The sequence below is a fragment of the Eriocheir sinensis genome, chromosome 13 (genome assembly GCF_024679095.1).
Source record: "Eriocheir sinensis breed Jianghai 21 chromosome 13, ASM2467909v1, whole genome shotgun sequence".
NCBI classification, from domain to species: domain Eukaryota; kingdom Metazoa; phylum Arthropoda; class Malacostraca; order Decapoda; family Varunidae; genus Eriocheir; species Eriocheir sinensis.
In genome coordinates, this window is record NC_066521.1 from 6,072,733 (window position 1) to 6,099,251 (window position 26,519).

The window sequence follows — 26,519 nt, forward strand, 5'->3', positions numbered from 1 at the left end:
CCCTCCTAGTCCTACTACTACTACTGCCTACTGCTGCTATTATTACTTTTACAACTTATTAGCCATGCACATATTTCTATTGCAAAACGAAGAATACAATAACTGTATGGTGAAGCCGGTAGAAGAAGCCATTTATCTCTTCCCTGTCCTCGACGGAGCCGACAAACCCCTCTCCGCTGACCGTATGCCTGACCCCGGGGTTCTGCTTGGGGTCCAGAACTGGACTGAGACACATTATAAGGTAAGAAGGTTCAGATTAAAAGTTTTGAATATTTATGGTTTGGGAGGATAACTTATGGACTGATGCATATTATAAGGTGAGAAAATTTAGGCTCTATAAACATCTGTGTCTTTAAGGGTTTAGGAGGTTGAAAGATGCTCACAATAAGCTTAGAAGGTTCAGATCAAAAGTTTTGTGTTAATGGATTTTGGGATCCTAAACTGGACTGATGCATATTATAAGGTGAAAAAGTTCAGATTATTACTTTTTTTATTATACTCATCTGTCTCGATGTGTTTAGGAAGCTCAAAGATGGTCACTATTAAGTTGGAAGGTTCATATTAGAAGTTTTCTGTGTTAAAGGTTTTGGGGATTCTAGGCTGGACTGATGCATAAGGAAAAAAGGTTTAGACTCCTTAATCAATTGTGTCAAAGTGTGTAGGAGGTTCAAAGGTGCTCACTATAAGCTTAAAAGATTCGAATTAAAAGTTTTCTGTGCTATTGGTTCACGGGCGGCTGAGTTCTCGATTGATGGCTATCTTAAGGTACGAAGGCTCAGTCTTTATAATCACCAGTGTGTTAAAGTGTATAGGAGATTCAAAGCTGCTCACTATAGGGTTAGAAGGCTCAGGTTAAAATTTTTGTGTGTTAACCCGGTAGCAGCGGGGATCATGTTTCTTAATGGTCCCTCTAAGCGAGAAAAATGAGAAAAACTCACCCCTCACACAAACCATTTCAAAATATATATCAAAGCATTTGTGATCAGATTATGTATCATCTATTTTGGGGGGTTTATATCATGGCACAAAATTGGCCCGTCGCTGCTACCGGGTTAAGTTAGGGTTTTGGGAGGCTAAGTTATCGACTGATACGTATAATAATGTAAAAAGGTTCAGGTTATATATTCATCTGTGCCTCAAAGCGTTTAGGAGGTCAAAGATGTTCACTGTGAAGTTTAAGTGTCAGATTGATAGCTTAGTATGTTAATAATTTTAGGAGGCTCAGTTTTGATCAGAAGGTCTGACGTTCGGGATCTTATTAAGGTGTTTACTGATGTCCGCCATAAGGCTGAACGAATCAAAGAGCTGTACTCATAAACATTTCGGCGCCCAAGCACACACATTTTACGAGACTCGTGGGGATTTTGTGCGTTTCCATGGGTAATTTTATGAGCCTGGTGGAAGTTGGAAAAAATTCTTTTGAACCAGATCAAGCCCCATTTTGCAAGCGTCAGACAGTACTGACTAAGTTCTTAAGAAAAGTGTGTCTTACCTGGTTTGAAACCTTCAGATAATATTGAACGTAATCGACGTTTCCTTACTTGGTACTTAACATGATAAGGAATAAAGTTTTGTCAAGCATATTGCAACACATTCGAGCAGCAGTTTTTAGGTACACATCTGGCGTTTAAATTACTGGAAATGAATTAACTCTTGCTAGAGTCAGTTTCTGTGATTCTGATATATATATATATATATATATATATATATATATATATATATATATATATATATATATATATATATATATATATATATATATATATATATATATATATATATATATATATATATATATATATATATATATATATATATATATATATATATATATATATATATATATATAAGATTGTATTTCGTAACAAATAAACTCATTTTAAGCACCAGACATTTGTCACTATGTCCACTTACCTTTCTTCCCTTCGTAAGCTTTTCTTATGGGACGTTACGTTTATACATTTCACCATGAGGGGGGTTGATGCTTTCTTATCTATCTTTTATCATAAACACATAACTTTTTGATGATTACTGAAAAAGAAAGAGTGGCGCAGGTCTCCACTTTTTGCTTTCACGATAAACTAAGAGGTAATGGAGCGAAGCTGCCACAGGGGGAGAATTGTGTTTCTTTCCAGGGTACCTTCGACAGACGAGGCATTCCAAGCGAGCGATGGGAATGGTGCGGCCTGATAAAATATGAAAATGATTATGAGACGCATTTGATATCAATGGCAACTTACTGGAGCGGTGAGTATCTGTCTGTCTGTCTGTTTGTCTGTCTGTTTGTCTGTTTGTCTGTCTGTCTGTCTATCTGTCTAGAGTTCAAAGTAGGGAAGTGCAGTATTCTGAGTGTAGGTAGGAACAACCCCTCACATAACTATTGCTTAAATGACACTCTCATAAGTAGGTCTGGTTGCGAGAGGGATTTAGGGGTGTTAGTGAGCTCTGATCTCCGTCGAAGGGCACAATGCATTCATGCTAGAAATCGAGCAAATAGGGTACTGGGATTTATTTCAAGGAGCGTAAGCAACAGAAGCGCCGAAGTCTTCCTCAAACTATATTTAGCATAAGTTAGACCTCATCTTGACTATGCGGTTCAGTTCTGGTCACCTTACTATAGAATGGATATCAAAATGTTAGAATCGGTGCAGAGGAGGATGACTAAGATGATTCAGGGGTTGAGAAACTTGCCATACGAGGAAAGACTCAAACAGTTAAACTTGCATTCTCTAGAAAGGCGAAGGGTGCGTGGAGACATGATCGAGGTTTATAAATGGATGAAGGGCTTTAATAAGGGAGACATTCATAAGGTTTTGTTGGTAAGAGAACCGGGTAGGACACGAAGTAATGGGTTTAAACTGGATAAATTCAGATTCAACAAGGACATAGGCAAAAACTGGTTTACTAACAGGGTGGTGGATGAGTGGAATAGGCTTAGCAGTCATGTGGTGAGTGCCAATACAATTGTCACATTAAAAAATAGATTAGATAAATTCATGGACAGCGATATTAGGTGGGGTTAGATACACGGGAGCTTAGGTTCAGAGGAGCTGCCTCGTACAGGCCTACCGGCCTCTTGCAGACTCTTTTGTTCTTATGTTTGTCTGTCTGTCTGTCTGTCTGTCCCCTAGGTTACCCTTCAGTGATCACATTGCCAGGTTTTAGAGCCTTTTGGTTTCCTTTCAGTGCCCTGACGTTATATTGTCAGTGTTCCGACTCTACTTCTCTTCTTTTCATTACCCATCTGTTAGCGTTCAAGAGTCCCGACAGATTTACATAGAAAATCAGACCACAGATTACCCTGGTCCAGACTTTTGGGGTGGTCCTTACTTAAGTGATTTTACATTTTAATCAAGAGACAAAAAAAAACATTTCATTTCTACTCTAGTTGTTGGTGTTGAAGAGGAAGTGACGGTTTTTCGAGCTTATTTTTGTGAAGGCACTGATCCACTGATGATGGGATTGATTTCTTCTATTCCATTCTCGTTGGTGAAGAAAAAAAATTTGCAATTGTCTATTTGATTTGCTTGTCTACATCTGAGTTTTATTTGTTCGTTCGTGCATTCGTGCATGTTCATCAAATCATCTGTCTATGTCTACATAACCATTAAACCATTAATTTTAAAAACATTCGATCAGTTTCCCTTTCGGAGGCGACGTTTCTCAAGAGAGAACATGTTAAGGGTAGAAAGCCTTCTTCGTAGGATTTGTTTGCGCAAGGAAGGATAATTTTCGTTGCCCGACGCTGAACACCTTCTAATTTAGCAATATCACTGGGAGGTGGGGGAGACCAAACTGTGCCAAGTGAATCTGAGTGGGGTCTGAGCTAAAAGTATTGTAGAGGCAGCTTATGTCTTTATTTCTTTTAAATAAAGTTTTACATTAATTTGTCGTTACTTTGCTGGTTCTGTTTGCTGCGCTTGCTGTTTGAATTTTGAATTTGACGAGTGATGACCTTTTGACGCATTGAACGCTGACGCTTTTACGCCGCGCATTTTTACGCCCGCGCATTTCGTAATCAAACTTTTTATTCCTCGTTCCAACTTGTAGGACCTGGCACTTGTCTACTCAAGGGCATCTCCCATAAGTTGAAATTGCGTGGAAATTTTGTCTATCTTTTTTGGGGCCGTCCTGGTCAGTAAACAGTGAGAACCCTGTTACCAATCTTTTGTGTCGTCGGTTATTTTACCCAATCGGTTTATGGTCAACATCCACGTCGTTGATGTAAATAATGAAGAGCACTGGGCCAGAAAGTAGCCCTGAGGACGCCACTGTCCATGAAGCCTTGAGTTAACCAAATCTCAACCAATCACTACTTTTGTTGTCTGTTGCTCAATCCATTGGTTTACATTGGTATTTTAACCCGTATTTGTTATTTTGTTTTAATTTAATGATGCGGACTTATCAAATGCGACTTAAATTAAAATCAATGAGATTTAGATCCAGACCATTGATTTGGTCTCGTTGAAAAGTTAGTGAAGGTGTTATAGTTAGGTTGATAGGCAGGGATTTTTGTTTGTGTTTCATGTGAATGTCCCCAGGTGATGGTAACTCACATGCTACTCTCAAAATTTGTGCTCTTTTTTTGCATTAAACCTGCTTATGCTTACCTACAACTTACCCTCCTGCAAATTACCCTGTAATTTTTATCTAAAACTTTTCTATTTTTTAGGTGTTCTTTCTGTTTTCCAATTGCAATGCCTGTCGCGACATCATATTTCGCAATGAATACGGTTGTAAGGGCCTGAGAGTTTCGTCATATTTCTTTCTTTTGTCAGGTTGGAGGAAAGTTATTTTTTTATTTTTTTTAGGATTTTTTAATTTTTTTAAGTTTATGAGGGCTTTTTTTATTAGTTTTAAGATGCTAAACATTAACACGTCATCTCGTTTTATGGGTGTGGTGGGAGGATAGGTGGTGGTTATTAGTAATGGTGTAAACACCGAGGAAAAGTAATTATTTAATAGGTTTGCAACGGCAATGTCTTCAGTGTCAGTCACTAGTGCTCACGCACTTCAACTCGCTCGCAATTCTGCTTCTGATCCTTTTACTTGTTCGCTGTTCGATTTTAAGGTTTTTTTTTTTACAGTTGGCTGCATTTTTTCTCTTCATATCTACGCTTGCCCTACATGCTAAATCTTTTTTACTTTCTTTAGTGCATTTTCGTTTTGCCGCTTTCTTTCTTCATTGTACTTCTTTTCTTTCTTTGAGAATGATTTCTCCTTGACTGAGTGTTAGTTTTTATATTTTTCTTAGGTACTTAGTGTTGTAAATTCGCTTCGTGTTTTTTCGCATGTTTATTGGTGTTGTCCTTGAACGTCTTTAGCCTTTTGCCTTGGTATATAGTTTCTGCATGTTCTGCATCTATTAGTTTTCGTCGTATTTCATCATTTAGCTGCCTTTCTATTTGTTTTTTATTTATTTTCTACACTTTAACTTTATTTTCAGTCACCGATGTTTGAGCTCCTTAATGTCAACGCGTTTACCGTGTGTTTGATCGTGCAAACCGGGTGTTCTTCGCTTATCTTGGCAGGTCTCGAGGTCCCGTGGTCAAGTATGAACAATATCATTTTGTTTATTTTGTCGAGTTGGTTCAGAACTTTTCCTATATTCTGATTTTTTCCTCTAGAAATTCGATCATTCTATGGACTATAATTGAGTAGGGGACAGGGTCGTCTCCTTCTGAGGGGGTCGCCCAGTCCTAGTATCAAGGAGTCGCGCTTATTAAGTGTGACTGCAAGACGCTGTTAATTATGAATGCCCATTAAGAGATATATTTAAATTGGATTTGGTGATTGAGTGTTTACGCAAAATGTTTTTTTTAACGTTTACACGCACGGTTTTTTGTTGTTTTTACTGTTTCTTTTTGTTTCAAAGGAGGTTTCCTGGTGTTTTTTGACAAAATAGGATCATTGTTGAAGAATCTTTATTATCATTTACGAGAAGAATACACGATCATTGTATGTTAATCTGTAGCTTAAATCAATATTATTGGGATTTAAATCAATTTCAGTTTAGCAAGATATCGTCAAGTTTTCATGTCAGGTCCAATTCAAACAGTTCAAGAAAAAGCAGTTCCTTAGGTTATCTTGAAGCTTAAAGGACTCTTACTGGAGGGTTCAATGTTACGAGTCTGTTGCGGAGTTAGGTCTCTTGTTCTGTTTTCGGTGGTGGAGTCTGGTTATTTACCATTTTGATGGTTGTGGCGCGTTCGGTTGGGCTTGTTGAGGAGCCTTTTGTTGCTGGTTGCCCGGATGGGGGAGGGGGTGCCCATGCCCCGGTAGAATGTTCTTTCTAGCTCCCAGACATTAGCTTTTGGTGCCTCAATTTTACTTATCACGATCACTTTTTATGGCCTCCTCGATACCAGTTTTCAGATCCATAAATTTGTCTTTTTTTCAGCAATTCTGACGTTTCGAAATTCTTTGCACTCTTTCTCTTAATAGTTTACCGTTCGTTACTTTTTCTCAGCCTTAGAATAGGAGGGTTTTGACAACATATCACTGGCGCCATGTTGATACCAGAGGAGCCTCTCGAAATTCAAACTGATGCTGATATAACAATGTTTTTTGTGCTCCAAGTATTGTCAGGATCTCGAAGAAGTATCTGGAGGACACACACAATAAAAAAAAAAAAAACCTTGAATTTCGCGCGGCTCATTTTGTTAAAGACAAACCTCTGTTATCGAACAGCTCTTTTCTAATAAATCGGTTCACGAACATATTATTTGAATGAGAAATGCACCAGTTTTCGAACGAAACTACGGTTCATGAACAAGCGGTAAGGATGTACAGATGAAAATAGCTGTGAAAATACCATTAAAATGTCTGCGAAAACCCGTTCGTCCGAGGGCACCGTTAAACCACAAGTCACTGCCGTAACCCATTCCGCCGCCAGTAACAACAACGTCGCAGCCCCTATTACACGTATTTGTTGTAAGAAAATAACAAACCTAACCTAACTGAACCTTCCTAACCTCACGCATCTAACCTGGCTTCGTCGCCTGCGGCCGCACGGGTTCCCATACACATTTCATGGATATTTTCGCAGTTATTTTGATTTCTACATACTTTTGATTTCCAGGAGGTTTAAAGGTTAGTAGAATGCAAATATGACAACAGGAGAGCCGTTGATCAAATAAGTGATGAGATATCAGAGCGTTATTAAAACCAATCTTAACCCCAAATTCCTAACAGGATGTTAGTTCTCAGAGTAGCAGCCAGACTCCAAGTGTTTTCCTTTGCTTCCTACTCTGTTTCGGCGGCTTGGGAATACCGTTATGGGAAAGTTCCGCCGGAAGTGCTACGGAAGAGGTGGCAACACCGACCTGCACCTGTTTCCTCTTATGTGGAGGAGGCGGTGGCTGAGTGGTTAGCGTGCGGGCCCCGCATTCACCAAGTGTTGGACGACGTGGGTTCGAATTCACCGCTATTACCTGGGATTTTTCAGTCACCGCCGAGTGGCCTAAGACTACCCACATGCTGTCCCACATGCTGTCCTGAAGACCACCTATCAACCCGGTCTCTAGAGGAACCGTCCAAGTGAATCAAGAACGAGCTCTGCGGGGCAGTATGAGCCAAGAATAGATGGCGCCACTATGAACACTTAACTGCGCCATGAAGGGCTGGGGCAGAACACCGGGCCCCTCAAGAAAGCCTAACGGGGCTATAAGCTAGCACGTAAAAAAAAAAAAGAAATAAATAAATAGTTGAATTTTTTGGTGGTTACTCCCCTGTTCTTAAAAATTTTTCTCTCTCTCTGTTTTCCATCCCCCCCCCCCCCCCACACACACACACATTAAGAGTGCGCATACATACATACAAACACACAAGTGTAGGCTACACATACTCACACGCATCATTTCCCCTCCTGCTGTAGCAGCCGACTTCCAAAGCTCGGTTAGATAACACACACAGCAGCTTAGCATAATATGTGCCCGAGAGTGCCTCCCGTAATATATGAGGAGCAGATAAGCTAAAATTAAAGTTGTACAAATGCGTCTGTAGGCACTAAATACGTAGACAAATGGTAATGAACGACAGAACTGACTGAAAAATGTGGTCAGTCACGTTATTCACATTTCTTGCCGTGCCACTGTCGTGATTTTGATCTACTGATCTGCCCTGAGGCGTTCTGTTTTCGCTGAGTGAATCCAGATCAGATTTAGATTCTGGCCAATGATCTAGAGCTGATCAGTGTTCTAAAAGGAAGTGGTCATTCTTTAGATTCGTTAATGTTTACCGGGGGTCACGAACGGATTTATCCATTTTACATTATTTCTTATGTGAAAATTAGTTACAGTTTATAAACAAATTGGTTTAAACAACATTTAGGAACGAATAAAGTTCGAAAACCGAGGTTTCACTATACAACATTGCGCCTGTGGTGAGCGTGGCCAAAGTCTCCTATTCTATGGCTCTGCTTCTTCTCAATCTCTGCCGCTCCCTTTCCAGTTCCCGGGTGGATGATGCCGATCCCGACAGACCAGACTGCGTCCCTGCCCGTGGGTTGGGAGGTGCTGATGTGGCAGGAAGAACCCTATCTCTCCCACGATCCCCTCATCACCAGCGTCATGTACTACGAACCCGGACTCGTCGACCACTCCCTGTTCCTGGTGAGTCTTGAAAAGTGTTGGTGGTGATGTTTCCATTTTCTTTCATTGTCAGTTTTTTTTATTCATTTTCGTTTCCTTTTCTTCGATTCCGGTTTGTTTCTTTTCTTTTCTTTTCATTATTTGGTGTTTCTGTTCGTTTTCTTTTTATGTCATGTTCATGCTTTCGAGTTTCTTTTTTTAATATCTTCGTGTTGTTCTTGCTCTATTATTTTTTGTATTTATTTTTCTTCTCTTGTTCTTTATTCAGCTAACATTGCAAATTAACCCCTTCTTTTCCCCGATCACGTGTATATCATTGACTACTCCACAGGCCAGCCCCTACCCCAAAGTCTATATACACAAAGTCATGTCATACGCAGGTTTGTGGGAGGAGACACGGCAGAGGCGTGGTTTATGCGTGACACTGCTTGGAGCCAAACTAGAGAATGTAGAAACAGGGATCTAGAGAAAACGAAGAAAGGCGGACTAATTTAAATCAATCACTTCAACATGCATTCCCCTACACCCCACACCGCCGTTTGTAGGCATTGGAATTACAGTCACGCAATAGCACAATAAAAAGATATATTTTTTCGTCAGTGGCTTACCTGAACGGGCTGTGAAAGAAGGCGAGACTGCACTTCCTGAGTGCACATACGGCCCCAACTTTAGTCACCCCTGGGCGGGTATTTTTTTTTTTTTTTTTTTTTTAGCTTCAAGTGACGTCATCCCGCTGCTCCGCCCTAAAACCGCCTCCTGCACGTACCGGTCGCAGTTTTGAAGCAGAGTGACTTGACTTGGTATATATACATGTGTGTGTGTGTGTGTGTGTGTATATATATATATATATATATATATATATATATATATATATATATATATATATATATATATATATATATATATATATATATATATATATATATATAGACTTAGTCCTCCCCCTCCAACTTAGGACAGGTGTGATTGGTCAATGGAAGGAAACGCTAAATCTTCTTTGAGTTTGGTGGACTAGTGTGGGCGGGGCTTATTTGCGAGGTTGACTTTAACAGACATTAAGGGCCAAATTTTTAAACATTTCAGCGCCCAAACACGTACATTAAAACAAGGCTTTCGTAGGAATTGTCAGAGGTGGGCGCGGTACTGAAAAATCAGTAGTGGGGTTGCGGTAGTGCGGTACTTTTTCCGGAGTAGTGCGGTTGCAATAGTGCGGTCCCAATTTTTTCTTTCCCAGTGTGGTACGCGGTGTGCGGTACTGCGGTAGCGATAGTCAAAATAAAAAATACTTCAGTGCCTATCCTGGCTATCCAAACAAAGGAAACATGCTTAAAATAGTACAATGAACAATCGGCCGGCACCACGCACGGGTCCGGGGTTGAAATGGCCGGCACCGCGTAGGTTAAAGAAAACTTGCAGTGTAGTAGTTTAGTCTGTCTATTTAGTATTTAATTTTGAACAATAAATGAAAAGTCAGAATGACTGAATCACTGAGTTTGATGATTGATACCGACTGACTGAGTCCTATTCACTGAAAAAAAAAAAAAATAAATTCTGTGAGCATGCCGCGCTCCAAATGTCGTCTTCGATAGTTTTCAAAGTACCGCAAAAAGTACCGCAGGGTTTTTTAGTGCGGTCCGAAGTAGTGCGGTATTTTCAGAAATTTTGCGGTAGTGTGGTACTTTTTTGTGATGAGGCACTACTGCACTACCGCACTACTGCACTTAGTACCGCACTTGCCCACCCCTGGGAATTGTAGGCATTTTCATGGGGGGGGGGGCTATGATATTGGTGGTGGTCGAACAAAGCCTCTGTACCATAAACGCGAGAAAAAAAACCCTCATGAAAACGCGTTTAACCTCTTTTTTGGCTTTTAGAAATAAATGATATGAGTTCCGGGAGCGTCGGAGAATATTGATCTAAGCGTCATGTTCCCCAGATTCCTCAAGGCAGTTACTGCAAGGACCTGGTCCCCGAGCCCGGCCACCCCTTCCCGGACTTCTCCCAGGACAGGTTCTTCTCTTTCAGCCTGGAGTATCGAGACACGGACACCAAGTACTTCATGTGGGCTGACGTGAGTCTGCCACTAATGACCTCTGGGGTTGGTGAAGGGAAGACTTGACCCTCTCGTAGTTTATCTATGGACATTTTAAGCTCAGATTGTGGTGTTATCCGTTGTATACGACGCAGGTACTTTGTTTTTAATTCTTATTTCAATGATGGTAAAAATAGGCAAAGTACAGTAGTAGTAAAGTGAAAGGAAGACTTGACCTACTTGTAGTTTGTTGATCTTCTGACATTTTGAGCTCAAATTTTGGTCTTTATCCTTTGAGTACGACGTAGTTAATTTGTTTTCAATCCTAGTCTAAATTAAAGCAAAGTAGAGCGAAGTAAAGTAGTAGTGAAAGGAAGAGAAGGCTTGACCTACTTGTAGTTTGTTTATCTGTTGACACTTAACCTCAGCTGTTGGTTTGAATTCAGTGGTGTAAGACGTAAAGTAAAGTAGTAGTAAAGTGAAGGGAAGACTTGATCCACTCGTTTACTGTTTATCGTTTGACATATTAAGTGTTAATTTTGGTTTCTATCTGTTGCTCAAGACGCAGGTAGTTTCTCTTTAATCCTACTTTCAATGAAAGCAAATTAAACCTTTGTTACTTATGTGAATGGACAGCTTGAGAAGCACGGACAAATAGGATGTTAGAACCTGGACGCCACGATACTGCTCAATGGTCAAGGATGAAGAGATCAGCATCGCAGCAAAATGTAGTTCAGTATTTTCGTGCTAATTCTCTTAGTTCTTTGCCGTCGTGCATATGTATCTTTGGTTTTGAGCTACTCCACTTTTTATAACCCCTGGAATCCTAAGGCGTGGTATGACTTTGGGAAGAAACTGTATCGCATCGACCATGACCGAAATAAAGAGCCTAGCACCACCACCAGCACCAGGGCCTCGAACAGCAGCATCGTCACCACAACCCTCCTTCTCGACTACAACGACGGTGAGACGGAGTTCGGAATAAGTAGAAATACTAATAATAGACGAAGGTATATGCACATATAATTTTTAGAGTGAAAGCAGAAGAAAACCAATAATTTATCCAGAAAAAAATACTTAAACTGTTCTTTCAACGCACATAAAATACTGTCCCTCCATTCCTATGTTTTTGTTTGCCCTTTTTCTCCTTCTTCTTCATCACCTCCACTTTCAGTTTCTCTTTCTCGGCGTCTCAGGTGTTTGGGGGCTGCTGAATAGGCGGTTTATATTGTCCGTACTCCTCCCTCTCTGTCTGATTCGTCTCTTATAATAATAATTATAATAATAATTATAATAATTATACTACTACTACTAATAATAATAATAATTATAATAATAACACCTCCATCTTCTTCAGCATAGCCCTTCATTGCCTAACGGGGTAACAACATCAGTAGATTAAATAACAGTGCTGTGGTAATCCAAACAGGCTTCATTGTTGCTTTTTCTTACTCTCTTCAGGCGTTGCGTTCGAGTTCGTCCCCGGCACGCTATTGGAGTGCCGCGTGTCCCTCGTGAACGCCACACAGCAGGACTGGGCGACGCTGACGGGGCTCGACCACCTTTGGGCGGACTCCCCCAGCGCCTTCTTCGGCTCCGACACGACCAACTACACCTACTACGGGGAGAGGTGTGTGGAGAAGTCAAGGGACGTCTTGGAATAGAGGATTTCAGTGTGCGGGTCGCGCCCCTCCCCCTCAGTACACTACAGCGGGAGACACTCAGCTCGTAGTACTCTCGGGATGCTTACAAAGGGGTAAAGGTAAAGATAACGTTGAGAGCATTCGCTATAGCTGCGCGTGGTGGCGGTGCTCATCTCCGTCCCGTTGGACTCTGTGTTCCAGTGGTGGGAAAGAACCCATCAACACGACACAAGGCCAGTGCAGCATCAGCAAATGGGTAATATTTCAATAAATCTGGGTAGCCGTAAGAAAATTAGCATTTCCATTATCATATTTTATGACATGTTGTGCTGCAAACTATATTTTTAGAGAGGGAAACAACACTACGACGAAAGGTGGGTTTGGGCTGATAATCAATCAATCAATCAATCAATGGGGGCATACGCCGGAGGGCGCGTCGCCTCGCCCACCCTACGACGCCAAGTCCGAGAGTCCCTTGGGGCGAGTCTCCATGCAGGGTCCCTTCTAATCCTGAGTACCTCCTGGCAGGATCTATCGCCTTTCTTTAAAAAACGAATTCTGTGGGCGTCCCCTTAGCCTCCTCCACTTAGGATTGTCTCTTACCGAGACAATCCGATGAGCAGGATCAGTTTCTAGGTAACGTGCCACGTGCCCGTATAGCCGGAGTTGGCGTTGACGGATTATAGGCAGGTAATAGGCCTCGAATCAGTCTCACTGAACAGTCGTCGGTGTGACACAAAGTCATTCCAGCGATATCCCATGATTCTGCAAAGACATTTATTACCAAAGGCACTAATCCACCTATCCAAGTAACCATTTAGTGTATGTCCATGTCTCACAGCCATAGAGTAAGACAGGGAGCATAAGGGACTTGAAGATCCGGATCTTTGTCCTTCTGCACAGGTATCGACAACGCCATATACTCGTGCTGACCGAGTCCATAACACCGTGGGCCAAGCCAGTCCGCCGTAAGACTTCCTGGCGAGACTCACCGTTGTTATGAACTACGGTGCGAAGGTATGTGAAACTTTCCGAGATCTCAATGTCCTCGCTACACGAATGTACAGACTGTACTGCTTCATGTAGCAAGCCTCCAAACACCTGTACCTTGGTCTTGGCCCAGGAGATCTGAAGTCCCAAGGGCTTCGACTCCTCGTGCACTTTCTCGAGAGCCATCATCAAAACCTCTAGCGAATCCGCCAGAATTACTGCATCATTGGCAAAAACAAGGTCATTGACCTTGCATGGTATTGCCAATGGATGTTCCACAATGACTCTGGTCTACAACTCTGCCTATTACCCAGTCCATATACAATTGTTGAAGAGCGGAGGGGCAAGGACACAAGCCTGCCTCACTCCCGCATTCACGGGAAAGAAGCTGGACAAGCCCCCCTCCTACACTTCACAGCACTCTCAGCCCCAGAATACAGGCCAGTCAACATACCAATACCCCTTGCAGGAATCCCACGGAGTCGCAGGAGATCCCAGAGTGCCTCGCGATGCACTGAGTCAAACGATCGCCATATGCTGCAAGCATCCCCTGTCGAAACTCACATCGGCGTTCCAACAGTACTCGAGGCGCTATGATACGGTCAGTTGTCGACTTACAAGACGTGAACCCAAACTGTTCTGGTCTCTGCTGCTTCAGCAGCTGGCTGCGAATTCGCATCATTAACAGGTGGGCAAACACCTTGCCTAGCACACTGAACAGTGTAATACCACGGTAGTTGTTGCAGTCCTGGCGATCCCCTTTCCCTTTCCAGATAGACGACCAACCCCCTCTTCCAGTCAGGGGGAATGGTACCAGATTGCCAGACGGCAGTCAAGACTGCATTTAATACAAAGAATAAAAATCGCAGTAACGTCGTTTAGAGTTATGTAGTGTAAAAATAATCAGAAAAGTGCTGGAGCTTGGTAAAAAGTGTTAGAATGCGTTATAACGAAACACAGGTTTCGGAGGCTACTGACAGCAATCTCTACTCTGTTCCCTTCTACTATCTCTATCCTAAATTGCAATCCAAAGCTGAATGTTGCGCCTACGTGCGCAACGACAACGACATTACCTGCTCTCGTGCCCACGACCTTGACTCTTCAGAAACCTCCCCATCTGGCTAATACTTCATTGTCATTCTATTACTAAATACATCTGTGCTGTTTATGTCTCACCTAACTCTACTAACTATGTAAAATTCTTTGACAACTTGAACTCTAAAGTGGAGCGCATCTTGACCCACTCTCCCTTCGCTGAAATCTCCATCTTGGGAGATTTCAATGTTCAGCACCAGCTTTGGTTTTCATCCTCTTTCACTGACCAGCCTGGTGAACAGGCCTACAACTTTGCTCTCCTCAAGGACCTAGAGCAGTTGGTTCAGCACCCTACAAGTATTCCCGACAGTATTGGAGACCGGCCCAACATACTAGACCTCTTCCTTACCTCTAACCCTTCTGCTTACTCTGTCAAACTGTTCTCTCCGTTGGGCTCGGTGGAACGACTTGAGGATGTACTTTTCCGATTTCCCGTGGAATGATTACTGCTTCCAGGAGGAAGACCCCTCTGTGTTTGCCCAGCGCATTACGAAGGTGATTGTCTCTGGAATGGAGGCATACATTCCACGTACTTTCTCTACTCCTCATGCTAAAAAGCCCTGGTTTAATCATGCTTGTTCTCTTGTAGTCAAAGATAGAGAGGCAGTTCACAAAATGTACCAGAGCCTTCGAGCTCCCGTTAACCATGATCTTTACATTTCTGCCCGGAATTATGCCAAATCTATTAGTCGACGTACCAAAACCTCTTTCATCCATAGCAAATGTCAACACCTTGCTTTCTCTAATTCTTCTCGGGACTTCTGGCATCTAGCCAAAAATATCTCCTTTAATTTCACTTCTTCATCTTTCCCTCCTCTCCTTAACCCTGACGCAAGCACCGCCGTCTCATCTATCTCTAAGGCTGAACTCATCGCTTAAACTTTCTGTAACAACTCCACTCTGGACGATTCTGGGCATATTCCTCCTACTCATCCCCCCTCTGACTCCTTTATGCCTGTTATTAAGATTCTTCGGAATGATGTTTTCTATGCCCTCTCTGGCCTCAACTCTCAGAGGGTTTATGGACCTGATGGAGTGCCTCCTATTGTCCTTAAAAACTGTGCCTCTGTGCTGACACCCTGCCTGGTCAAACTCTTTCGCCTTTGCCTCTCAACATCTACCTTTCCTTCCTGCTGGAAGTATACCTTCATACAGCCTGTGCCTAAGAAGGGTAACCGCTCCAAACACTCAAGCTATGGCCCTATAGCATTACTTTCCTGCCTATCTAAAGTTTTTGAATCAATCCTTAACCGGAAGATTCAAAAGCACCTTTCCACTTCTAACCTTCTATCTGATCGCCAGTATGGGTTCCGCAAGGGGCGTTCTACTGGCTATCTTCTTGCTCTCCTAATTGATTCTCGGTCATCCTCTCTTAGCCGTTTCGGTGGAACTTTCTCAGTTGCACTAGACATATCGAAAGCTTTCGATACAGTCTGGCACAAGTCTTTGCTTTCTATACTGCCCTCTTTCGGATTCTATCCCTCTCTCTGTTCCTTTATCTCCAGCTTCCTTTTCGGCCTTTCCATTTTTGCGGTGGTAGACGGTCACTGTTCTTCCCCTAAACCTATCAACAGTGGTGTTCCACAGGGTTCTGTCCTATCACCCACTCTCTTCCTGTTATTCATCAATGATCTTCTTTCCATAACAAACTGTCCTATCCACTCATATGCTGACGACTCCACTCTGCATTATTCAACTTTTCTCAATAGAACCCTCTCAAAAGGAATTAGATGACTCCAGACTGGAGGCTGCAGAACACTTAACCTCAGACCTTGCTATTATTTTCAATTGGGGTAAAAGGAACCTTGTGTCCTTCAATGCCTCAAAAACTCAATTTTTCCACCTATCAACTCGACACATTTTTCCAAACACCTATCCCCTATTCTTCGACAACACTCAGCTGTTACATTCTTCAACACTTGAAATCCTCGGTCTATCCTTAACTCAAAATCTTAACAGGAAAATTCTCATCTCCTCTTTCACTAAATCAGCTTCCTCGTGGTTGGGCGTTCTGTATCGTCTCCGCCAGTTGTTCTCCCCCTCACAGTTGCTATCCATATACAGGGGCCTTGTCCGCCCTCGTATGGAACATGTATCTCACGTGTGGAGGGGCTTCCGTCACACAGCTCTTCTGGAGAGAGTGGAGTCTAAGGCTCTTCGTCTCATCAGCTTTCCTCCTCTTACTGATAGTCTTCTACCTCTTAAATTCTGCCGCCATGTTGCCTCTCTATCTTCTATCGCTATTTTCACGGTGACTGCTCTTCTGAAATTGCTAACTGCATGCCTCCCCCCCTCCCGCGGCCTCGCCACACACGACTTTCTACTCAGGCTCATCCCTATACTGTCCAAACCCCTTATGCAAGAGTTAACCAGCATCTTCACTCTTTCATCCCTTACGCTGGTAAACTCTGGAACAATCTTCATTCATCTGTATTTCCTCCTGCCTACGACTTGAACTCTTTGAAGAGGAGAGTATAAAGACACCTCTCCTCCCGAAATTGACTTCTCTTCCGGCCGCTCCTCTCTAATCTTTTAAGGGGCAGTAAGTAGCGGGCGTTTTTTTTTCAATGGTTTAAAAAGTCCTTGAGCTGTCTCCTTTGCTGTAAAAAAAAATTGGGATGAATGAGTGTTTTTTGCAGGCTGGAGCGTTACATGGTGGTGGGCGACTGGCGGGGAGAAAGGACTGACTGGCCCCCCGGAGCCATGGACGAAAAGACGGACATGTTGTGGCAGTGGACATTCACAAATGTAAGCAATTCTACTACTACTACTATTACTATTGCTACTACTGTCGTGCCGTTCATGGGCACTCATTAATTATTTGGGTTCAATATACCTCAAAGTAGAATTAATTGTTGATCATTTAAACCCGAGATGAATTAACAGTTTATTCATCAAGTATTATAAAAGACTTATCATACACCTGATTAACATCTGCCACCTAATAAAGGTAACTTGACTTTAAGAGCATTACTTGAGGTAGATCAGTGGTTCCCAAACTTTCTTTCAGGCGACCCCAATCATGCACCTCTAGACATGACCGCGACCCCACTAGTTTAGTTTTATATGTGTTATTATAATATAATAACACCATGTTTCTATCTTCTATCGATATTTCCACGCTGACTGCTCTTCTGCTCTTCTTGAACTGCATGCCTCCCCCTCCCCCCCCCCTCCCGCTACTTCTACTACATCTCATCATCCATACTGTCCAAACTCCTTTATGCAGTTAACCAACATCTTCACACTCTTCATCTCTCACGCTGGTAAATGGAAACATCTTTCTTCCTTCATCTGTTCCTCCTGCCTACCTGAACTCTTTGCCTTTCAAGAGGAGAGGAGGCATCTCCTCCATTCATTTGATCTTGCTGCTAGTATTTTTTTTTTTTTTTTTTTTTTTTTTTTTTTTTTTTTTTTTTTTTTTTATTTTTTTTTTTTTTTTGTTTTTTTTTTTTTTTGTTTTAAAAAAAAAAAAAAAAAAAAAATTAAAAACCCCAGGCAACCGGGCTTATGACCCCACTTGGGGTCCCTGGGGGGGCTGGGAAAGGGGAGGGGGGGGGGAGGTAGATAGATTTATTTCTGAGATTCTGATGGTGGACTAACTAAGAGTCTAGGGACAGGGTCCAACTATTTCGAACACTTTCACATCCCTCATAACACTTGTAAATACCCCCCGCATACAGGTTACCAATAAGGAGACACATAACTAGTGCTCCCCGTAGTACAGGCAAAAAACCTCCATATCTGACTCTGCACCACTTATCACTTTAAGCCCTAACTAAACTAGTGTGTTTGCGCTTAACCATTGTTACTCCTGAGGACACACAATCACACGTACCACCGTTTTGCTCTTTCTTTTCTTCCTTTCTTCACACATCCTGCCAAGCCAGCCACTCGCAGCTTCAAAAGTGTTTACAGTCTTGTTGGACTTGATCTTAGCGACGCCAAGCCTGCCATGTCAGGCTTGCCTTTAGCACACCTGTAAGCGGCGATGGCTCGTGTCAGAGTCTCGGATATATATATATATATATATATATATATATATATATATATATATATATATATATATATATATATATATATATATATATATATATATATATATATATATATATATATATATATATATATATATATATATATATATATATATATATATAGATATCTATATATATATATATATATATATACATTTTTTTTTTACGTCGCGGCCTATTGCTCCCTTGGGCTTTTTTCCCTTGTGGGTCCTGATGGTTGGCCCAGCTCGTTGTGGCGCAGGCGAGTGTTTATAGTGGCGCCATCTTGTTTCGGCTCATGCTGCCCCCCGGAGTTCATCTTTGAGCCTCTCTTTAGAGAGGTTATCTAGAGTCCGGGTTGATGGATGGTCTTCAGAGCAGCATGTGTGTAGTCTTAGGCCACTGGGAACAGCTCCTTCCTCACATGTTAACGGCAATGGTTCGCGTCAGAATTGGTTCGCTCCCTCTGCCTAGGGCGAGGGAGAACAGTCAGTCGAGGCCCCAAAATATTTTGGACGGCCTAAAAATGCTTTGGTGGCGTCACGGAATACACAGGCATTAGCAAATAAGGCTTACTTGAGACCTTAGATTTTCTTGGCGGCCTCTAATATCAAAATAAAGCTACTGGTATCTGAATTTCATTATAAGTATTCGCCGTTCTCACAAAAATCAAAGAAAGCTGATTAACAACCCTTAGCAACGAGACAGTTACACCATGTCTCGCCAGCGGCGTGACGCCTTAAATTTCACGGATGTTAGCAGATTTAGGGTAGATATGGCACAAAACGGCTTCCTTGTTTGACTATCCATTTCCTCCCCCACTCTCTCTCTCTCTCTCTCTCTCTCTCTCTCTCTCTCTCTCTCTCTCTCTCTCTCTCTCTCTCTCTCTCTCTCTCTCTCTCTCTCTCTCTCTCTCTCTCTCTCTCTCTCTCTCTCTCTCTCTCTCTCTCTCTCTCTCTCTCTCTCTCTCTCTCTCTCTCTCTCTCTCTCTCCTTCACAAATCATGAGAAACCCACGTAATAATGGTTGCGCAAACATCCCGCTAACTCTATTTACTTGGGAAAAAAATACCATTTCAATTGTTGTACATTTCGGGCCTTTACACTACTACTACTACTACTACTACTACTACCACCACCACCACTGCCACTACGACTGCTACTACTACTATTATTACCACCAACTTCTACCGCTACGACTATTACTACCACTAAGACTACTGCTACTACTACTATTACTACAACTACTACTATTACTACTACTACTACGACTACTATTACTACTACTAGTACTAATGCTTGTGGTCGTACTATTAGTGGTGCTGCTCGGGTCTGCACTATGTAGCTTCTAAAATCACATCGTATGTTCTTGTTTGCAGAAAAATGTGTCCACGATGACCAGTCTTGGGGATCACGTCCTCGTCGAGAAACAAGTGCCCATCGGTGTGCGCATCAATCCCATACAGGTAATGATCATAAAAGGATACATATTGATGATACACTCAGACACAAAGATCGGCAGCGTAATTAAATCAGACCAGGACGTGTGTTCTGCAAGACGAACTAGGCGGCTTGTATGACTGGGCGGGGAAAAGGCCGATGGATTTCAGGGTCGGGAAGTGCAGTATCTTGAGTGTTGGAATAACCCTTCACAGTATTATTCCTTAAATGGCACTACTCTAAGCAGGTCTAGGTGTGAGAGCGACTCAAAGAATTTTAGAGAGTTTCTCCCTTCGTCCAAGTGCATGTTAAGAATCGTGCACCAGGATACTGGGATTCATTTCAAGGAGCGTAAGCAACTGAAACACTGAGGCAATCCTCAAGCTATATTTACCATTAGTTAGACCTCATATCGATTATGTGGTTCAGTTTTGGTCACCTTTCAAGAGAATGGATATCAAGATGTTAGAATTTGTGAAGAGGAAGATGACAAAAATGATTCACGAATTGAGAAACTTGCCATTATCTTAATTGCTTTTTCTAGAAAGACGACGGGTGCGAGGAGATCGATATTTCTAAATGGATGAGGGCCTTTAATAAGAGTAATGTTGACAATTTTGTTGGTTTTATGAGAGCCGGACAGGACAAGTAGTAATGTTTAAGCTGGACTGATTCATATTTAACAAAGACGTAGGCAAGAATTGGTTTACCAGTAGAGAGGTGGATGACTGGAGAGTCGGCAGTCATGTTGTGAAAGCCAGTACGGTAGATACGTTCATGAAAAGGTTACATAGACTCATGGATAGTAAGTTAGGTTGGATCAGGTCTACAGGAGCTGTCTTATGTATACCTACCGGTCTCTTGCAGGCACTTTATGTTCTTATTACACTAACTATTACTACTACTACTACTACTACTACCACTACTACTACTACCACAACTACTACTACCACTACTAACACTTCTACCACTACTACTACTACCACTACAACTACTACTACTACTACTATTACTACTGCTACTACTACAACTACTACTACTACTACTACTACTACTACTACTACTACTACTACTACTACTACCACCACCGCCACTACTACTACTACTACCACTACTACCACCACCACTACTACTACTACTACTACTACTACTACCACCACCACTACTACTACTACTACCACCACCGCCACTACTACTACTACTACCACTACTACCACCACCACTACTACTACTACTACCACCACCGCCACTACTACTACTACTACTACTACCACCACCACTACTACTACTCCCACACTCCTACTCCTACACTCTTTACTAATACAATCTTATTTTTTACTCCTTTTCCTCCTCCTCCTACTACTACTACTACTTCTACTACCCACAACAACATCCCATTACTATTACAACGTTTTTCAGACCGGCGTAAAAGGGGAGGTCAGGACACTCAAGAGCACTGTCGCCTACTCGATCTACGACTTCGAGGTGGACGAGGAAGGCAAGAACGTAGACTTCAACGGAGTGCGAGTCTTCGATGCCTACGACTGTTACTCCGCGAACTTGAGGGACCACCTGCGCTTCAAGTTAGATGGTGGGTATTGCTTTTTACAAATGAGTATGTAATATGTCGACTTAAAGCTATGAAAATCCAACACTTGTAGCTTAGAAAACGGTATTAGAAAACCAAACTAGCCACATAACTTTTAATGAATACTAGTTCGACGCATAACAAGTGACGAATTTGTTAGTTTCTATGCATGTGGCAGGTCTTTAAGATTATCTATCTGTCTATCTATCTATCTATCTATCTATCTATCTATCTATCTATCTGTCTGGCTATCTATCTATCTATCTATTTATCTCTCTCTCTCTCTCTCTCTCTCTCTCTCTCTCTCTCTCTCTCTCTCTCTCTCTCTCTCTCTCTCTCTCTCTCTCTCTCTCTCTCTCTCTCTCTCTCTCTCTCTCTCTCTCTCTCTCTCTCTCTCTATATATATATTTTTTTTTTTACAGCAAAGGAGACAGCTCAAGGGCACAAAAAAGTAAACATTAATAAAAAAAAAGCCCGCTACTCGCTGCTCCTAAAAAGAATCCAAAGAGGTGGCCGAAAGATAAGTCAGTTTCGGGAGGAGGTGTCCTGATACCCTCCTCTTGAAAGAGTTCAAGTCGTAGGCAGGAGGAAATACAGATGAAGGAAGATTGTTCCAGAGTTTACCAGCGTGAGGGATGAAAGAGTGAAGATGCTGGTTAACTCTTGCATAAGGGGTTTGGACAGTATAGGGATGAGCATGAGTAGAAAGTCGAGTGCAGCGGGGCCGCGGGAGGGGGGGAGGCATGCAGTTAGCAAGTTCAGAAGAGCAGTCAGCGTGGAAATATCGATAGAAGATAGAAAGAGAGGCAACATTGCGGCGGAATTTAAGAGGTAGAAGACTATCAGTATGAGGAGGAGAGCTGATGAGACGAAGAGCCTTTGCCTCCACTCTGTCCAGAAGAGCTGTGTGAGTGGAGCCCCCCCACACATGAGATGCATACTCCATACGAGGGCGGACAAGGCCCCTGTATATGGACAGCAACTGTGCAGGGGAGAAGAACTGGCGGAGACGGTACAGAACGCCCAGCCTCGAGGAAGCTGATTTAGTAAGAGATGAGATATGAAGTTTCCAGTTGAGATTTTGAGTTAAGGATAGACCGAGCATAGACTTCACAACTAGTTGACGGGAAATCTCTTCAGTCTTGGCGCGCTGGCTTCGCGTAAGGGGCCGATTGCTATGGCGACTTTCACTGCGACAACTCAAACACACTCTGCGTTCTTACTCCGAATTTAAGTGGAAACAGGACGAAATCTTCAAGTTTTAGTGCATACAAGCAGGCAGGAGTGTCTCTTGAGTGATTTGGTCGAGGATTCAAGGTAACTTATATAAAATAGCACCATGCGTGCACTTTGAAAACGTTGTGTAAAAAATGGCAAATTTGCGTAACTTTAGGTTGAAATCTTTACGTAAAATGAATGATAACTGTAGGATAGTGAAGTCCACAGTTTTACGTATTAGGAAACAAGAAATGTACGTTTAGTTAGTGCCTACATGGCAACTCAGCTCAGCTGGGCACTTCCCCTCTGTAAAGGATTATCGCTGTCCTGCCTCTGTTTACTCTCCAAGTAAAGGACCTACAGTTATTCATCGTCTCTGTACCCTTCCCCACAACTGCAAGGATCCAGAGGACGATACAAGAAGACACAGAAGGCAGTGGATCGAGTGGAAGTGACGGAGGAGACACAAGATATGAGGACGCCGCGACCCCGTGGAGTAAACTGTGGAGGAGCCGTACTACGCCATCAGTGCAGTGACTCAGTGTTGTGTGCAGTGCAGTGGTGTGTTCAGTGCAGTGTGGTAGTGAGGGGGCTGTTCACTACGTCCTACGGGGTCGAGTATGTGTGCATGGGGAAGGCCAACTCTGACCCGACTGAACACTCTTTCGGCAAGCGCCGCACCATGTGCGGCGCCAACTACTGGACGAGCGTGCAGAACTTCATGGTGAGCAACAGGTTGGCCCAGCGCCTGCATTTGCTGAAGCTCGTCGGGTTCTTCCCCGGGGACGTGCAGGCCGACCTGGACCGGGCCAAGGCAGAGGAGAAGGAGGACGACGAGGTGATCTTGGCCCAGCTTGCCAGGAGCTGGCCGACGACCAGCCGGACCCGCCGACGGACGAGTTGCTCCTCGCCGCGGTCGGCAACTACGCCGGCTACCTGGCCAGGAAGGTCCAGGCCAACTCCTCTGTGGCCGAGTGCTGCAAGCAGGAGCTTGCCCAGCAGGAGGAGATGAAGATTACCGTGGAGCTCGAGAGGGCGACCCACCCTCTGTGATGTTCGACGCCCTGGTCGAGCTGGTCGACAGGGAGAGCTGGAGACGGCCGGGCGGTCCTGAAGCGGCCATCTCTCCAATGGCCCACATGGCGTCCTTCGGGATGTCGCTGTGGGACTCCTGATGTGCAGGGAGGACAAGAAGGAGCGCAGGTTGAGGTTCCTCTACCTTGCCATGCGCCACAGGGACTGGTTCAGGCACCTCCTGGAGTTCCTGGCGGCCTCAGACCCGACCTTGCAGGGGTACAGGTGCCAGGAGTGGCACAACCTGGCCAACACCATCTTGCCGCACATCAGCAGGTCCCTCTTCAACTGTTTCGGTGCTAATTTCTCCAAGGACGTGACCTCAGAAGCGAGGAAGAACAAGGCCTTGAAGCAGCCGACCGGCAGGAAGAGGAGCAGTATCGAGGAGGGCAGGAAGGAGACGGCGAGGAACAGGGACGTGTACAAGTCCAGGAAACTGACCGGGGCCCACAAGTCATAGGCCAAAAGGCTAAAGTGATTGTTCAGGGACGAGGGCCAGATAGCCGGCAAGACGTGCTGCGGCAATAGTGACATCGGAATTCAACCAAAATAAGTTGTGATTGTATATAGAAAAATGAATATTTTGCTTTTGTTGAGTAAAATTAAGATGTTTCTGCATGCTTTCCTCAAGTATTAAGTTTCTAATGTGAAAATTAAGTGATTTATTAGATGTTAAAAACTTACGTAAAAAATTGCACTAAATAAAAAAAAAAATAAGTAGCTATTTCGGGCAAAAACTTATAAGATATGCTAAATATTGCTATTGATTCTGAAAATATAAGTGATTATCTCTGCATTTGGTGATGTTTGTGCATCTAGCGTAAAATCTGAGGATTTTATAGCCTTTTTAAGTTTTGTTATACTTATATAAAAAACAATTAATCGGGATTTTATTAGGGAACGACTTTGAATTTTTTGATACCGCTGCTCATGGAGACTCATATATGCCTAAGGGAGGTGCCTGTTTTAGTTTCAGGTCGCTAGCTGCTTTGGTTTTGAAAATATTTAAATTTTAAATTTTTGAAAATCGGCCCCCTGCGAATCGGCCCCGCGCCCCGTTTCCCGTCAAGAGATTGTGAAGTCTATGGTTAAGGATAGACCGAGGATGTTTAGTGTTGAGGAAGGTGATAGCTGGGTGTTGTCAAAGAATAGGGGATAGTTGTTTGGAAGATTGTGTCGAGTGGATAGGTGGAGAAACTGTGATTTTGAGGCGTTGAAGGACACCAGGTTCTTCTTGCCCCAATCGGAAATAATAGTAAGGTCTGAGGCTAAGCGTTCTGCAGCCTCCAGCCTTGAGTCGTTAAGTTCCTGAAGGGTGGGTCTTCTATTAAAAGAAGTTGAATAATGCAGAGTGGAATCATCGGCGTAGGAATGGATAGGACAGTTCGTTTTGGAAAGAAGATCATCAATGAACAACAGAAAAAGAGTGGGAGATAGGACAGAACCCTGTGGGACACCACTGTTAATAGATTTAGGGGAAGAACAGTGACCGTCCACCACGGCAGAAATAGAACGGTCAGAAAGGAAACTGGAGATAAAGGTACAGAGAGAAGGATAGAAACCGTAGGAGGGTAGTTTAGAAAGCAAAGATTTGTGCCAGACCCTATCAAAAGCTTTTGATATGTCCAGCGCAATAGCAAAAGTTTCACCGAAACGGCTAAGAGAGGATGACCAAGAGTCAGTTAGAGATCACAAGTAGATCGCCCGTTGCGGAACCCATACTGTCGATCAGATAGAAGGTCAGAAGTGGAAAGGTGCTTTTGAATCTTACGGTTAAGGATTGATTCAAAAGCTTTAGATAGACAAGAAAGTAAAGCAATAGGACGGTAGTTTGAGGGATTGGCCTTCTTAGGTACAGGCTGTGTGAAGGCATACTTCCAGCAAGAAGGAAAGGTAGATGTTGACAGGCAGAGGCGAAAGAGTTTGACCAGGCAGGGTGACAGCACGGAGGCACAGTTTTAAGGACAATAGGAGGCACTCCATCAGGTCCATAAGCCTTCTGAGGATTGAGGCCAGAGAGGGCATGAAAACATCATTTTGAAGAATCTTTATAACAGGCATAAAGGAGTCAGAGGGGGATGAGTGGGAGGAATATGCCCAGAATCGTCCAGAGTGGAGTTTTTAGAAAAGTTTGAGAGAAGAGTTCAGCCTTAGAGATAGATGAGACGGCAGTGTTGCCGTCAGGACTGAGGAGTGGAGGAAAGATGAAGAAGTGAAGTTGGAGGAGATGTTTTGGCTAGATGCCAGAAGTCACGGGAAGAGTTAGAAAGCAAGGTTTTGACATTTTCTATTAATGAAAGAATTTTTGGTTAGTCGGAGAATAGATTTGGCACGATTTCGGGCAGAAATGTAAAGTTCATAATTAGCATTAGTTTGAAGGCTCTGGTATCTTTTGTGAGCTACCTCTATCATTGACAGCACGAGAACAAGCGTGATTAAACCAAGGCTTTTTAGCGTGAGGAGTAGAGAAAGAATGAGAATGTATGCTCCATTCCAGAGACAATCACCTCTGTGATGCGCTGAGCACACAGAGGGTCTCTATCCTGGAAGCAATAATCATTCCACCTCAGGTCGTCCCACCGAGCTGAAGCAAAATGCCAGAAGCATCGCCTCTTCGGTGGGTCCAGAGGATGTACAGGAGCGATAGGACAGGATGCAGAAATAAGATTGTGATCGGAGGAGCCCAACGGAGAGAACAGTTTGACAGAATAAGCAGAAGGGTTTGAGGTAAGGAAGAGGTCTAGAATGTTGGGCCGATCTCCAAGAGACCAACTGCTCTAGGTCGTTGAGGATAGCAAAGTTGTAGGCTTGTTCACCAGGATGGTCAGTGAAA

General features: G+C 43.1%; 1 protein-coding gene across 1 annotated transcript in view; it reads left to right on the forward strand.

The window, feature by feature from the left end:
• The window catches only part of LOC126997925 (uncharacterized), a 67,337-nt gene that overhangs the window by 32,601 nt on the left and 8,217 nt on the right, over positions 1 to 26,519 (forward strand). Inside the window, exons 5-13 of the mRNA XM_050859154.1 lie at positions 93 to 241; positions 2,136 to 2,247; positions 8,452 to 8,612; positions 10,528 to 10,662; positions 11,455 to 11,587; positions 12,085 to 12,253; positions 16,991 to 17,099; positions 19,746 to 19,832; positions 21,226 to 21,397. Of these exons, the coding sequence (XP_050715111.1) occupies positions 93 to 241; positions 2,136 to 2,247; positions 8,452 to 8,612; positions 10,528 to 10,662; positions 11,455 to 11,587; positions 12,085 to 12,253; positions 16,991 to 17,099; positions 19,746 to 19,832; positions 21,226 to 21,397 (1,227 nt within the window). The remainder of the gene's footprint in view (positions 1 to 92; positions 242 to 2,135; positions 2,248 to 8,451; positions 8,613 to 10,527; positions 10,663 to 11,454; positions 11,588 to 12,084; positions 12,254 to 16,990; positions 17,100 to 19,745; positions 19,833 to 21,225; positions 21,398 to 26,519) is intronic.